At 37.8% G+C, this 13,250-nt stretch overlaps 1 protein-coding gene across 2 annotated transcripts in view; it reads left to right on the top strand.

Annotated features, from left to right (window-relative positions):
- pemt (phosphatidylethanolamine N-methyltransferase) overlaps window positions 1-13,250 on the top strand; it is a 67,302-nt gene that overhangs the window by 31,816 nt on the left and 22,236 nt on the right. For both annotated transcript variants that reach the window (XR_001777610.2, XM_008437962.3), the window contains exon 3: window positions 7,390-7,505. Coding sequence is in view for 1 of the 2 variants with exons in the window: in XM_008437962.3 (XP_008436184.1) it covers window positions 7,390-7,505 (116 nt within the window). In the remaining variant the exon portion in view is untranslated. The remainder of the gene's footprint in view (window positions 1-7,389; window positions 7,506-13,250) is intronic.

Here is a 13,250-nt window from a genome sequence, read left to right as displayed (position 1 = left end):
TCAAGCGTTAGCTGTCTGCGTCTGTCTGTCCGTCGTCCCAGTAGTACAGGTTAAGTTCTGTGTCGGCGTCAGCTCCAGTTATTCAGTCTTTTGTTTTTCAGTTCTACCGGCGATTAGCTGTGTGCTTGTCTGTATGCCGTGCTGCCTGTTCCTGGACTGTTTATGAGCTTTATTATTCATTAAAACCATCATATTCATCATCTTACCTGGGTCTCAGCGTCATTCTCACCACCACCAACCACACATTATGACACTTCTGTCAGAAGAAGTGGTGGGAAAGCAAGAAGAGTGGAAGAGAAAGACAACTTAGTCATTGTCAGTTCCTGGTAGTCTGTATTTTTCTCATCAGTAGATGAGAAAATGTCCGTTGAACCCAAGGTGCGTTATTATTAAAGTGTTATTAATGCATGTAAGCATGTGATCTGTCCATGTTCTTGTTCTCGTTCCCTTATTACCCGTATTACTAGGCTGTCCCTGTGTGCAAAGTGTTCTCCATCAAACACGGCCGCACATTAATACAGTCAATAAACCATCAGCTGCTGATCAGGCGGAGAGAATCATCATAGTCAACTGTTGGCCCCCCTGGGGCTCCGCAAATTAGCCCCGCTAACGTTGCTTTAAAAGAACCACAGTTACACTTTTTTTATATCACATAACTTCTACTTGGGGTTCAATTCTGTGTGGGTTTTTTTTTTCTTCTTTTTTGGTGTAAACAATGTCTGGGCTGAGGCTTAAGTTCTGTTTTCTCCGTTTCTGCTGTCTCGCCGCACATAACAGATGTCTTTGGAGCACCTGGATGTGAGACAAAAGTGGGCTGATGGTACAAGAGGAGCTTGTTAAAGCCTCTATTGAATTAGTCTCGAAGGGCTCCCAGTTCTGCCGTTCTGGCGCCACTCCCTGTACTTTCCCTGCCCAGGTCTTGTGTTACTCTTCCAGATTGCTTCGATCACATCATCTGCTTTCTGTCCATGGAACACCTGAGTATTTTTAGCACACTCCACCGACCACTGGAGTGGCTGCAAATGATTTCTGAATGATGTATGAAGCCGCCGTTCTATCTCTGACTGAGAAGAGACATTCTGGCCACAAATGCCACCCCGCAGTAACTTTGGCTGAGGGTGCCAGCTGTGATTCCTGCCGTGTTCTCGGGTTTGAAGATGAGGCTACGCGGAACTCTTCTCATGTGGCTCTTAAGGAGAGATGAGAAAATAACGGGATTGTCATAAGGTGTGGTGGTAGATGGTGAGGAGAGACGCTGAGACCCAGGTATGATGAAGATGATGGTGATTTAATGAATTACAATGCTCAAAAACAATCCAGGACAGGCAGCACGGGAGAGAAGTAGAGCACACGGCTAGTTACCGGTAGCACTGACACGAAGACTGAACATAGAGAGGGGTTAACCAGGACTTAACAGTACAACTAGAAAACTGGAACGACTAAACATACGACTGACAAACTGAGACAGAAACAGACGTACGTAAGACAGCAATAGACAAGGACCCGACGAGGAACACAGACAATAAGTGGTATTAAATACACTTGGGGTAATCAAGGGAACGAGACATTCCTGGGAGAAAATCAACGGGGAAGACGCAGAGACGGAGACACAGGAAGCAAACTGAGCACAAAAAACTCTAAAAATAAACACACAGAAACACATCATGACAGGGGATAGCTTCTGTTTCATTTTGTTCTGTCCTGTTGTTGAGTCGCTTTTCATCCTGGTGCACTGGTCTTTGCTAGAGTTTAAAGAAATCTGCCAAAGACAAAATGCTGCCTCCCTTTCGAGGATCTGCTGAGAGTAATTGTTTTATGTCATCATTTAAAAATATTTTTATTCCTTTTATTTTTGTAAACATGCTGTACTTCAATCTCTTTTTAGTTCAGTTGACACTCTATTGTTTTTTATTACTCTGTCTGTCCTAGTCATTTTGACCCCCACAGTCATCACTATTTTGTTTATATTTGCTGAACAGCTTTTATTGCTTACTCTTGCCAGCTTTTGTTGCTGTTTTTTTATGAAGGACCATAAGGGACAACATTAAATAAATAAGTGCATAAGGAAACAATTAATTGCACAGGCCACTAAATAAATAAATGTTATAAGTTTGCATTTTATTGATTTATTGGCATAGTATATAAATAATTTAAACATTCGATTCAACATTTATTTATCCCATGGTACATTTACTTATTGATTCACTTTATGTATTTTAATTTACCTTAGTTGCATTTACATTGTGAAGCACTTTGTGCATTTCAAGCTTTTTGAAATGTGCTACATAAATACATTTGACATTGAATAAATAATGGAATTACTTATTCAGTTTTGACCCGTTTAGGCTTCCATAATTTTTAAAGTGCCCCATTCATGAATGCTGATTTTACTTAAGGAGGGGAATTTAAATGAATAAAACAGGTTATTATCCAGCTAGATTGATGTAAGAACTTTGTAGATGTTGCTCGGTTCTTATCTTTAGAATTCATTGAGGTTTTATGTGTCACCCTCAGCGTTATCCTCTCAGCATTGAGGAGAGCTCTGTTTACATGGAAAATTCTTCAGTAGGATTATATTCTTTAGCCACGCAAAACGTCAGCCTGTGTGTGTGCTCTGGATAAGTAGAGCTTATAATTGGTGCTTTTATGCAGCTATTTTGACAAGCGAAAAAATAGCATGCCTGCTAATAAATAAAAAAACATGAGCAGAAGAAAATATGTGTTTTTATACACTGTGTTGTTTTTGCCCTTGGAAACCAATAATCCTTCCACACACTCCTATTTCCATCTTAAAATGACCAAACATTTTTGTTCAGAGAAGAGAGACTCATTTATAAACCTGAATTTTTGTTTTAAGTTCAACAACCGCATATTAGTAAGATCCGCCTGGTTTGTTTATGTGAGCCATTGCTGTCCTGATTGGGCTGTTAGTCTGGTTATAAGTGGCCCAAAACAACAGGATGTCCAGATAAAGATTTTTTTTTTGTCTCCAACAACAACCTGCATCTTTTTCAGTAAAGTATTTGCTTCAAGTCTTAAGTCCAGTCTTTTTTCACACTACAAACCCATAGAAATCAACATTCACTTTGATTCAAAAATATATACTTTATTTATTTAAAAGGGAAAGTAAATGCGGTTGTAACTCTTATTATTTAAATGTCTTCAAAAAGTTTTTTTGGATGGTGACGCTGTGGGAGGGAAAGATCTCTGATATCAGTCAATATTTGCAGGCCTTTTAGTGAAGATTATTTCCGTTTGACAGCAATGTTTTTATTTATTGATTATTGAATGGGTTAAAAGAAATGTGTGGGAAAACTTACAGGGTTTGGATTTAAATTACTGCCCAAATTGGTGATTTTGAATGTCACCACTGCTTAGAATGTCACCACTGCTTAGAAGTAATCATGTTGCAAATGTTTTGAAGTGGTTGCCACCTGTTGCTGTGCTAATCAGCAGTAACAATATTGAAGTTATACTGAAGCGTTTTGTATTTCTCTGTTTACACTTTTCCTCCTTCCTCCATCTTTTCTTTTTTATCTTCCTTTCATCTCCAACATCCCATGTTGCTGAGGGCGTTTTAAATGGTTCTGAAATTTTTCCCCCTTCTTATTTACTCTTCATTTTACAAGGCTCTCATGATATTCCTTTGATTTTGAAAAACAATCTTTTTTGTTGTTTTTTTTTTTATCTTTTTTTAGACGTAGAAAACCAGCCATAATGATGCACAACATGTGATAGTTTGACTATAATTATTCAGTTTTGGTTTGTTTTTGCAAATACGCTGGCATAGATTCAAACTATGAAGAAAAACGAAGCATTCCTGTGAAAAATTTCACTGATGTAATTTTCTGGAGCAACAAAGCATAATGTTTTTTGATATGCAACTGTTTTTTGGGGGGGGACTGCAAAGTTCATGAACATGGTAGGCAAGCATAAGCCGTGGCTTCAGCCCTTTTGTTTTTTGGTGAACTATGGAAAGTAGTATAGTTTGTAGTAGTGTTGTTATTGAAAATGGATTCTTAAAGCCTTCCCAGTGTTTGATTGGTTCTAAAGATGCTCTGCTCAAAAATATGGAAGCAAAGAAAAGATTAATTAATTGGTTTGGGATTCGAGAGAGAAGTCATGCAACCTGTAACAGCTGATTCTACTCTAGAAGAAGGAAGTTACACTCAGTGTCTCCTTCAGAGGTTTTCCTTCAATGACTCTTGGTGCAGGAAAACAGATTTTTCAAAAGGTTTGGTTTGTTTGACATGGTTCGAAGTGAAAGCAAACCACACCAGCTGAAAATGTAACAAATGTTGCAAATTTGGTCCCAATTAAACTGGGTCTGCGGGACTATCAGATCAGCAGACCTGAAGCAAAGATTCAGGCGATTTCTGACGCTACTAACGTATTAACCGTTGAGTTGCCCTCATTTTCCAAAAATATGTTATTTATTCTGGCCCAGCAGCAGGTTGGTGTCAATAGATTTTTGGTATTGGATGTTTCTTAGGCAGAGGAAATGGAAAGTGCAAATGCTAAAAGAGACCTGGTTCTGTTATGGCAGTACGGACTCGATGATTCTTTTAGCTTAATGTCAGTTACCCTCAAATAAGCCTATTTGAATGTGTAATTAAATGTTCCAGTATTAATCATAAATAATAGCTGTGTAGAGTTGAGTCAGTCCATGTTGCTAGGTGCTAGTGGAAAAGCGTAATGTATGTTTAACTCTGGATTAATTGCTTTATTGGTTTTAGAAGCACTGTTTACTTGTTTACCAATGTCAACATGGGGCTATTTTGTCTTCTTTATGACTTTTCTTGTCATAAAAATGATTAAGCTCTGGTCAGATTTGCAAAATCCAGTAAACGCGCACTTGTGACCTTACCCTTGTTAACCTTGAGGAGCTAACTACATACATGCTATTAGCATGTAGCAACACTTGGGTGTTTGAGTCAGTTGTCAGTGTGTGTGTGTGTGTGTGTGTGTGTGTGTGTGTGTGTGTGTGTGTGTGTGTGTGTGTGTGTGTGTGAGCATTTCATCGGGATGCTTAATCAGTTCTTCTATGTTCGAGTCTCAGTGCCAAAACCTTTTGTCGCTCAACACAAAAGAATGCTGTTACATAATGCCTCCAGGCCTAAAATGCCACACAGCGACGTTATAATACACGCCATCATAAATGTGACTTTCCCCAAACGTGCTATCTGGAAAGACTAGTCATTAATTCTTTCCTCTTTTATAATCGCCTTTGTTGTGCTTTGTGGTGCTTCTGTGTCTCAGTGCCCCACAGAACAGACTCTGATGTAATCAGCATGCGGATGTGAAGCATGAGTCCGGACCAAACGGGCCTTTTCAAGCTTTGAGGCCTAATTATGCATCCGCACTCTGCTGAAAGGAAGAGGTTAGAGAACAATGAGCTGGAGTCGGCTGGCGGCCAGGATTAAAAGAGAACATAAAGGAAACTGGAGGCTTCGTTACGTCGCTTGTTGTCTGATGATTGTAAATTAATGACTTATTGTGTGAAAGTTGTCTCCTCTAACTTTTACCTGTTTTCATGTTGTTTCCAAGCTTGACTAGCTCTAAACATAGAAAAGATGTTACCATAGAAACAGTTTTATTCTGTCTGCTTTGTCTGATTCGCATCTACGTACTTCCTGAGCCTACAGTTTGAAAACAATTCGGCTTCTGTCATTTCTTAAAGAACTCTTAACTATAACTGGTCAAGTAAATAAATTTTATCCTGCAGAGCTGATAGAATTTGCTTTCTGTAAATTTGTGTGCTATGACGGACTGACATGAAGGAACCAGCAACATTCATAAACAAGAATGTTGATGACAGCACAGCTGCTGCCCTAAATCCTGCTTTGGTAGGTCAACCTATCGAATTATAGTCTGTGCAGAAAGTAAACTTCTTTTGTCAATTTAGAAACAGTGGAATTAATGACCAATAATAAGTAAGAAACTAAATCTTAGACAAATAATTTAATGCTATTAAACATTTGCATCACTGATTGGCAAATTTACATGAACCTACATTACATGCAACACCCTGTGATATGTTAGCTAAATACAACTTAGTTCTTAGTAATTATAATTCAACATATCATATGAAATTTTCTAATTATAGTTCCTTACTTGCAGCTATTGCATGCACACACGAAGCTTTCCTGAGTGGATTAAACAACTCGTAAGAACTAAATGGTCAATAGACTGGACTTTGCTCATTCATGGTTTTTTCTGTGAGACATAACTCCAAATAATTGGCGTAAAATTCGACTTTTGCTTATCTAAAACATACAAAAGAAAATGTAGCAATGCTACTTGCCACGCTTTTGGCTGGTGTTTACAAGGCAGCCAATCCATGACCACCCATGAGTAGATATTAAGGCTGCAATACGTCACTTTTATTAAAAAATAAAGTTTTTACATGTTAAAACTGTCACTGTTACCGTCTCATAGAGACAGCAAAGTCGTCAATATGAGACAGATAAGATGTGAAAGAATCAAGCTCCTCCACTTCCTTCCACTCCTATTATTGCATTCCACATTGCTTCTGGTAAAAAAAAAAACAACAATCAGAGCCAGGAGGAAGGTCTTAGTGCTGTCAATCATCTTTGTGTACATGCTGCTTAATGTGCCAATGCCAAAAGAAACAAAAGAAAAAAAACCTTACCATTGCAGCAAAGCTTTTTATTTTTTACTGTTTAGGCTGCCACTTTTTCAGTGGGCTCTCAGAGTGGAAAAGTGCTGGAATGTTTTTCTTGAGAGAAATGTTGAGATTTCTTTAATTGACCCTTTGTTTCTGTAGCCTCCACACAAAAAATTGGAAAGAAATGCAATGAAATAGTCAGACTTAATAGTCTTAAGTTATTTCATTTAAAATTTACTTACCTGTGGCATCTCCTTTTTACACACTAGTAAAATAAAAGTCAAGTGCACACACACACACACACACACACACACATACAATTGCCTTAAATGTGTCAAGGTCTTTGAATCAAAATGTATTCCAGAGCAGACACTGTGACATTGTGATCTATGAATTTAAAAAAATCGAAATTGTATAGACTACAAAAGCTTAGTAGAGGACATTACTCGCATTATCAGTGGTAAAGTAAACTTTGGAAAAAATTACTTTGTGCACTACATCTTTTAGTATAAAAAATGGAAAATATTATCAAAATGAAATGTCTTTATCAAAAAGAAGATTTTAACGATAAAGGTTTGCACTCGTTTAGGGAGCCAATGTTTCATATTGGTGCCTAAAATCTTTTTGCATCAAATTTTTTTTTTTTTACTATTTGTTTTAATTAGGGACCTGTTTTTGTGTCTCTAAAGGAGGCAAACAAATGTGGAGGATTTCTGAACTGAAGGTAATTGCTGTCTGCTGATGATCTTCTTGCTTTGCAGGTGGCACGATGGGAGCATCGTACTCGGGGACTTTCCAGGCTCTTTGGTGGCCCCTATGTGGCCTGTTGCGGTCTGGGACTCGTCATCATTCTGCTCAACGTTTTCCGGAGCCACAGGTATAATGAAGAAGAAAAAAGATCAGGATTTTCCACTGACGATTACAGTGTCACAAGATTAACTGCTATCAAAATTCAACAAGATGCAAAAATAATCACAAAATGTTGTATATTTGGTCGCTGTGGCAACCATATTTCGACAATACATCCATTATGGTCTAAATGCTTCACAAAATAAAAATTCAGCCTTTTACTCATTCACGCACACATTCACACACTGATGGATGTAAGTTACATTGTAGAGACTCAAACAAGGTTCCTGAGGAAATGTTCATTCAAACAGTTAAGAATGGCTTCTTTGTCAGTAAGTGCATTTCTATTACAAATATGCACAAAACCTTTTCAGTATTCAAAAAATAAACACAATTTCACAATTGCAGTGTTTCCCTTAAATAAGAAACACAATTAAAATCACGTGAATAAGTTTGTTCACGTGTTAAGTCACAAAAACCACGCCACGCCACAATCCTCCAACCATTTCCTGTCGTCATCTTCTTTGTGGTTCGTGCCAGTGGCAACATCCTGTTGTTGGTCACATGACTTGTTTGATGCTAAAAAACCATTTCTGTTGGATGTTTTGCCAAAATAAACCAATTTCATTATGGCCAAAAAAAAACACCTTGTCCTAGCGCTAAAACATTTTATCTAAAAACGAGTTTTTTTTTGTTTTTTTTTTCTTAATTGCCATGTTTCCATTTAGCAAATTTATTTTCTAAATGTCAAACTGTACAATTATGGTCAATGGATGTTTTGTGCATCCTTGATAATATAAGTAGGTATTTTATAGCTCATTTAATCTCCAAATAAGGATTTAATTAATCTCTATAATTTCTTGGGGTCATTTAAGTTTTGATGTAGTTTTCTCAACATAAAGCTGGAATTTATTATTTTTAACAAGGGAAGTAAAGCATTTTGCAAGATATTTGAAGACCAACCAGTCACTCTGTGATTTAGAGCAGTGTTTCCCAACCCTGGTCCCCAAGGCACACTTTCCTACGTGTCTTAGAGGTTTCCCTGATTTAATGTGCCTGACTCAACTGATTGCATTTCAGGAAACGCCTGTTAATCAGTCATCGATTGAAATCAGCTGGGCTGAAGTAAGGAAATACCTAAAACATGCAAGTCAGTGTGCCTTGAGGACCAGGGTCGGGAAACACTGATTTAGAGTGCCTGGCCTTACACCAAGTGTTATCTTGATCTTTTCAAAGACTAGACAGCTCAGCAGTAAACTAGGGGTTATTTCTATCCTATATTAGAGATTTGTGAAGAGTGACGTGTCTGTTAATAAAAAAGTTAAAAGCATCATAGAAATATTTCTAAGCCAATAATATGTCATTGACCAGTCAAAGAGTCGTAGATCTTAATGGGAAGCCTGCTCACAGAATGCTTCACATCTTTTTTCACAATTTAAAGAGTTTAGTTTGTCTGACAATCACAATAGCACAATAAATACCTTTAACATTTGCAAGTTCTCCACTATTTGAATATTGATGCAGAAAACCGGCGTACACAGTATTCCCCTGCAAGATGTTTGACAGCATACTATTGAGAAACAACAGGTTTTTCATATATTATTGCAGTTTTATTTGTGCTTCTCAAGAGAATAATCCTGCCCACGGTGAAACTAAATATAGATAAATGTAACAATTCATTCACATATTCAAGGACAAAAAAGCGTGAGCGAAGAGAAGAATAGCTTTTCCATCCAGTTATCTGAGATGACTTTTAGCTTTTCTAGTTTTTTAAGACACAAATCATTTGTAAGTTACATTTTGCCAGGACCTCGCTTAAAAAAAATTTACCAATTATTTTTTCAGACCACATTGCTAAAAACTGATTACCCTAAAATGCCCCCTTACTATAATGGAGTATAATGTACAGTAATGCAAATTATTGTCATCTCAGTGCCTGATAATGTAGAAAGCATGTCTGGTCATTTAAAAAGCGTTAACAGCCTTTTCACAAAACGTTTATGGAGCATGGTTACAAATTTAGGGATATAAAAATTTACAGCAATAACAGGATCCAATATTAATCATGCTGTTGTGGCCAATAACTGATAATTATTAGAAGTTAAATATCAGTTATGCTTTTAACACTTTGAAACAAACTAACACATCTCTATTCTACACTCACTACAGAGACACTCACAGCACTCAGGTGATTAATTTGGGAGACAAGTAGCACCATTTGCCTGAATATTGTTTGAATTAAGTCAGTCATCTTAAAGGGGATGAATATTCATGAAGTCGGTTATTTCATGTTAAATAGTTTTATTTAATTACCATTGTTTTGTAGAAATGTACTTTGTGTTTTGAGCACAGGAGAAGAAATCTTTTCTGAGAGACCACTGCACTGATACTTAATCACACAGACAGAAGACGTGCCAATTGTGCCTCCATTTTCCCAACCAAACGCCACATGTACAGAATTTTACAAGAAGGACACGAGCAATCCAATCTGAGCTGCAACAGTTGCTGCTTTTTCAGCTGCCGTTATGTTTTATCCCTCGAGGGCCTGCATTTCCCAGTGTGAGTCAGTACTGCTTTCATTCATTTCTCTCTGAGGTAATTGACATCCAATATCACATCCTTTTACCACTACTGACACATTCCTCTCCGCTCTTTCAATTTCAATAGACTTTTTCATTTCGGATGTGGTTTTGTTTCCTTTTCTTTCCTCTGAAAATGTTTTTCTTTTCAAGAATACATTTCTTGTTTAAGTGTGATAAACCGGTTTATTTATTTTTAGTCGGTGTGTACTGTCATGCTTTAATGACTAATTGAATGATCCGGTAAACTGCTATCTGCTGAAGGACTTTTGTCAAAGCGAGCCATGTCCTTCATTCCTTCCTTCTTTCCATCGTTCCTTCCTTTAAAAAAATCAAGCAGAGCTCCAAAAAACCATCAGAACTGCTATGTTTCTTCACGTCTAACCCTAATGTCCAAACAACTAAAGCCCTCTCTTACCTTGGTCAGTGTTCATGTATGTTTGTATAAATCCAACTATGGAAAAACGCACAAACATGCCGCTGTTTTTTGTGGAAAGAGTTGCTAAAAGGCCACTTATTGAGGAAGAAGCAGTTTTTTCAAAAGCAGCATAAAATGGCAGATTAGACTTTGCAAATGTACCAAGAGCAAAGATCTAGATACATTTCATCAGACCACCTGCTGAGGACTGCTGACACATTGATGATAATGTATGGTTTTTAATGCGGTAGAGACAGGGGGAAGAGAACACCGTCGCAACTGCAGCAGAAAAGGTTTGGAAGTGGCAGCATTATTTGTTGCTATTTTTGCTGCAGGAGGGACTGATGCACTTCACAAATAGATGACTCTAACCTCACCGACAAATTGGCTTAAAAACAACAGAGTTAATGTTTTGGCTTACAGAAAATCACATATCGGTCACATAGAAATTTTATGAGCAGAGTTGAAAAGGTTTATGCAAGGAAAGTGATGTAGAAATGTGAATCAGTTACACAAGTCTGTAGGAATGAACCAAAATACCCACAAACTCCACTGCTCTCCACTACTCTGTGAAGCTTATGGAAGGCAATGCTTCTGACTTCAAATGAATAAGTATATACAGTTTATTTTGGCACTCATCAAATGGATACTTTCTACAATCCTATCAGACCAAATAGTTTACATCTTATAATTTCAACTGTGTCAAAAATGTGCACTTGTGTGAACTTAAAGGTCTTCAGGTCCTTTGAGGCTCTTTTAAAGTCAGTAGTTTGAGGGATAACTTCTGTGTAATCAAAAGAACTCGGTTCTTTTGATTAAAACACAAAATTACCATACAGTCAAAACATTGAAACCAGGTTTATTCACTGATCTGATCAATGGAATTATTTAGTTAAATCATTCAAATGTCAAAGGAACTGTTTTAATGCAGGTCAAATAAACATAGTCAGTGAGACTAAATACATTGAGCCCTGCTTAGCCAGAAGTGGAAATTTTCTCTTCTGTTTATGCTCCACCATTGCCTCTCATTAGTGTAATTATAAGGCTTCAGGGAGATGAACTCACTCAATGCTTTTATTAACAGCCCTAATCAAATCTGTAATATAGGGCTTGCCACATTTAGTAGCACTAAATATAAACATAGAATATTCTTTCATCGACTGTTGTTGTTTGCAAATGCTGTGCTTAAAAAAAGAACTCAGAAAAATGCAAATAGATTGTTAATTGGTTGTCTTTTATCTATTTATACTGCATAGATATTTAAGGCATGTTTTACCTGAAGTTGTAGTTGTATTGATTTGACTGCAGTGGAGAATGTGTTTATATCATTTCATGATCATGTCCTACAAATCTTATGCATTCTGGTTAGTCTTGATATCAAAGTGTGTACTGTGCTATAAGGCGATGCAGGAGTTCTTAGGGCGCTATTGAAACATAAGACAGATAAGCATTAGTGTGGCGGGCATTACACAAAAGATTCAGGCGGCAAGTGAAGATCAATGGTGGAAATGAGATGCTGATCCACAGTGTAGTGCAATCTGCTGATCATTGTGTGTGTGCGTGTGTGTGTGTGTGTGCGTGTGTGCGTGCGTGCGTGCGTGCATGTGTGTGTGTGTGTGTGGCTGTGCATAAGAGGGTAAGCCATTTTTGTGGCCAGTAAGATTTAAGGCCCCAACATCCTTGGCCACACTTCACTCCCGAGATGTCCATGTGTACTCGAAGCAGATGTCCGCCGGATACATTCATGCAAAGGTAAACCTTTACAACCATGGCTGTGTATTTGGTGTCACACAGTAAGTGACTCATCTGGAAACGGTGTTCACATCAAACTGTTTTGTATGTGACACCAAGCTGTTAAGGTTGAGATTCTGCCCATCGAGTCTCAAGAAGCACATCAGCCAGATTGCCACTTTGTGCCTCACTAACCTGTAAGTGCAATAGCTCCCCAGATAGTATTCACTCGGATTGTGGGAAATTAAGGAAACATGGGCACGAGAAACATAGGCACTTGGTACACTTGATTATGGAATTTCAATCTTCTGCGGAGGTTATTGCGCTTCTTCACATTATGAGAAACTCTGGTAGTTTTAAAAATTCATACCCCTATAGTTCACACGGTATTTTGTCCCAGTTTCCCAATCTCGAGTGATATGGTCTGCTTGGAAGGATGTCAGAACTGCTACTATCTGTAATCAGGAATTTTCACCATGTTAGATTGTCTTGGTATCACATGTTTTGCAGAGTGTGGTGTTCTGCAAGGACAAACAAGAACACAGCCTGTTGAATGTGAAGTGTAGCCAGTCAGAAAGCAAAGAAAGGCCAGACTCTGAGGTTCCATCCTCAGAGAATGGACAGGACCGAGGCTGTTTTCAATCACATCACTTTGGACAATAGTTAAAAGATGCTAATCAAATAGAAAAATGTGTGTGGCAGTCAAACCAGATGGTTCTTCTTGCTGATGTGTTTTTTTCTCCCATTGGATTTGTCCAGACCTGTAATCAAATCTGGAAATGCTTTTCTGAGTTTTGACTGAAGTCAATGGAATCTATGCAGTCCGAATGATTGACAGCAATAGGATGGAGTGCAATGAGTTAAGGGTTGGATAACCTCTTTTTTGCTTATGTTCCAGTTCTAATATGACAAAGAAAAAAAAGACTTTTGATTTTTTCTTTTGTCTGTTCGCAAACTGGCGGCAGTAAAGTTCCTGCCTTCCCGGATAAAGAATATAGGTCACGGTTTGTCCATTTCTGCATCATATTGGATGCTACCAAGGCCA

The sequence above is a fragment of the Poecilia reticulata genome, chromosome 19, assembly GCF_904066995.2.
Source record: "Poecilia reticulata chromosome 19, P_reticulata-male-v2, whole genome shotgun sequence".
NCBI lineage: Eukaryota > Metazoa > Chordata > Actinopteri > Cyprinodontiformes > Poeciliidae > Poecilia > Poecilia reticulata.
Note: the sequence above shows the minus strand (reverse complement) of the source record. Positions and strands in the feature narration are given on the sequence as shown.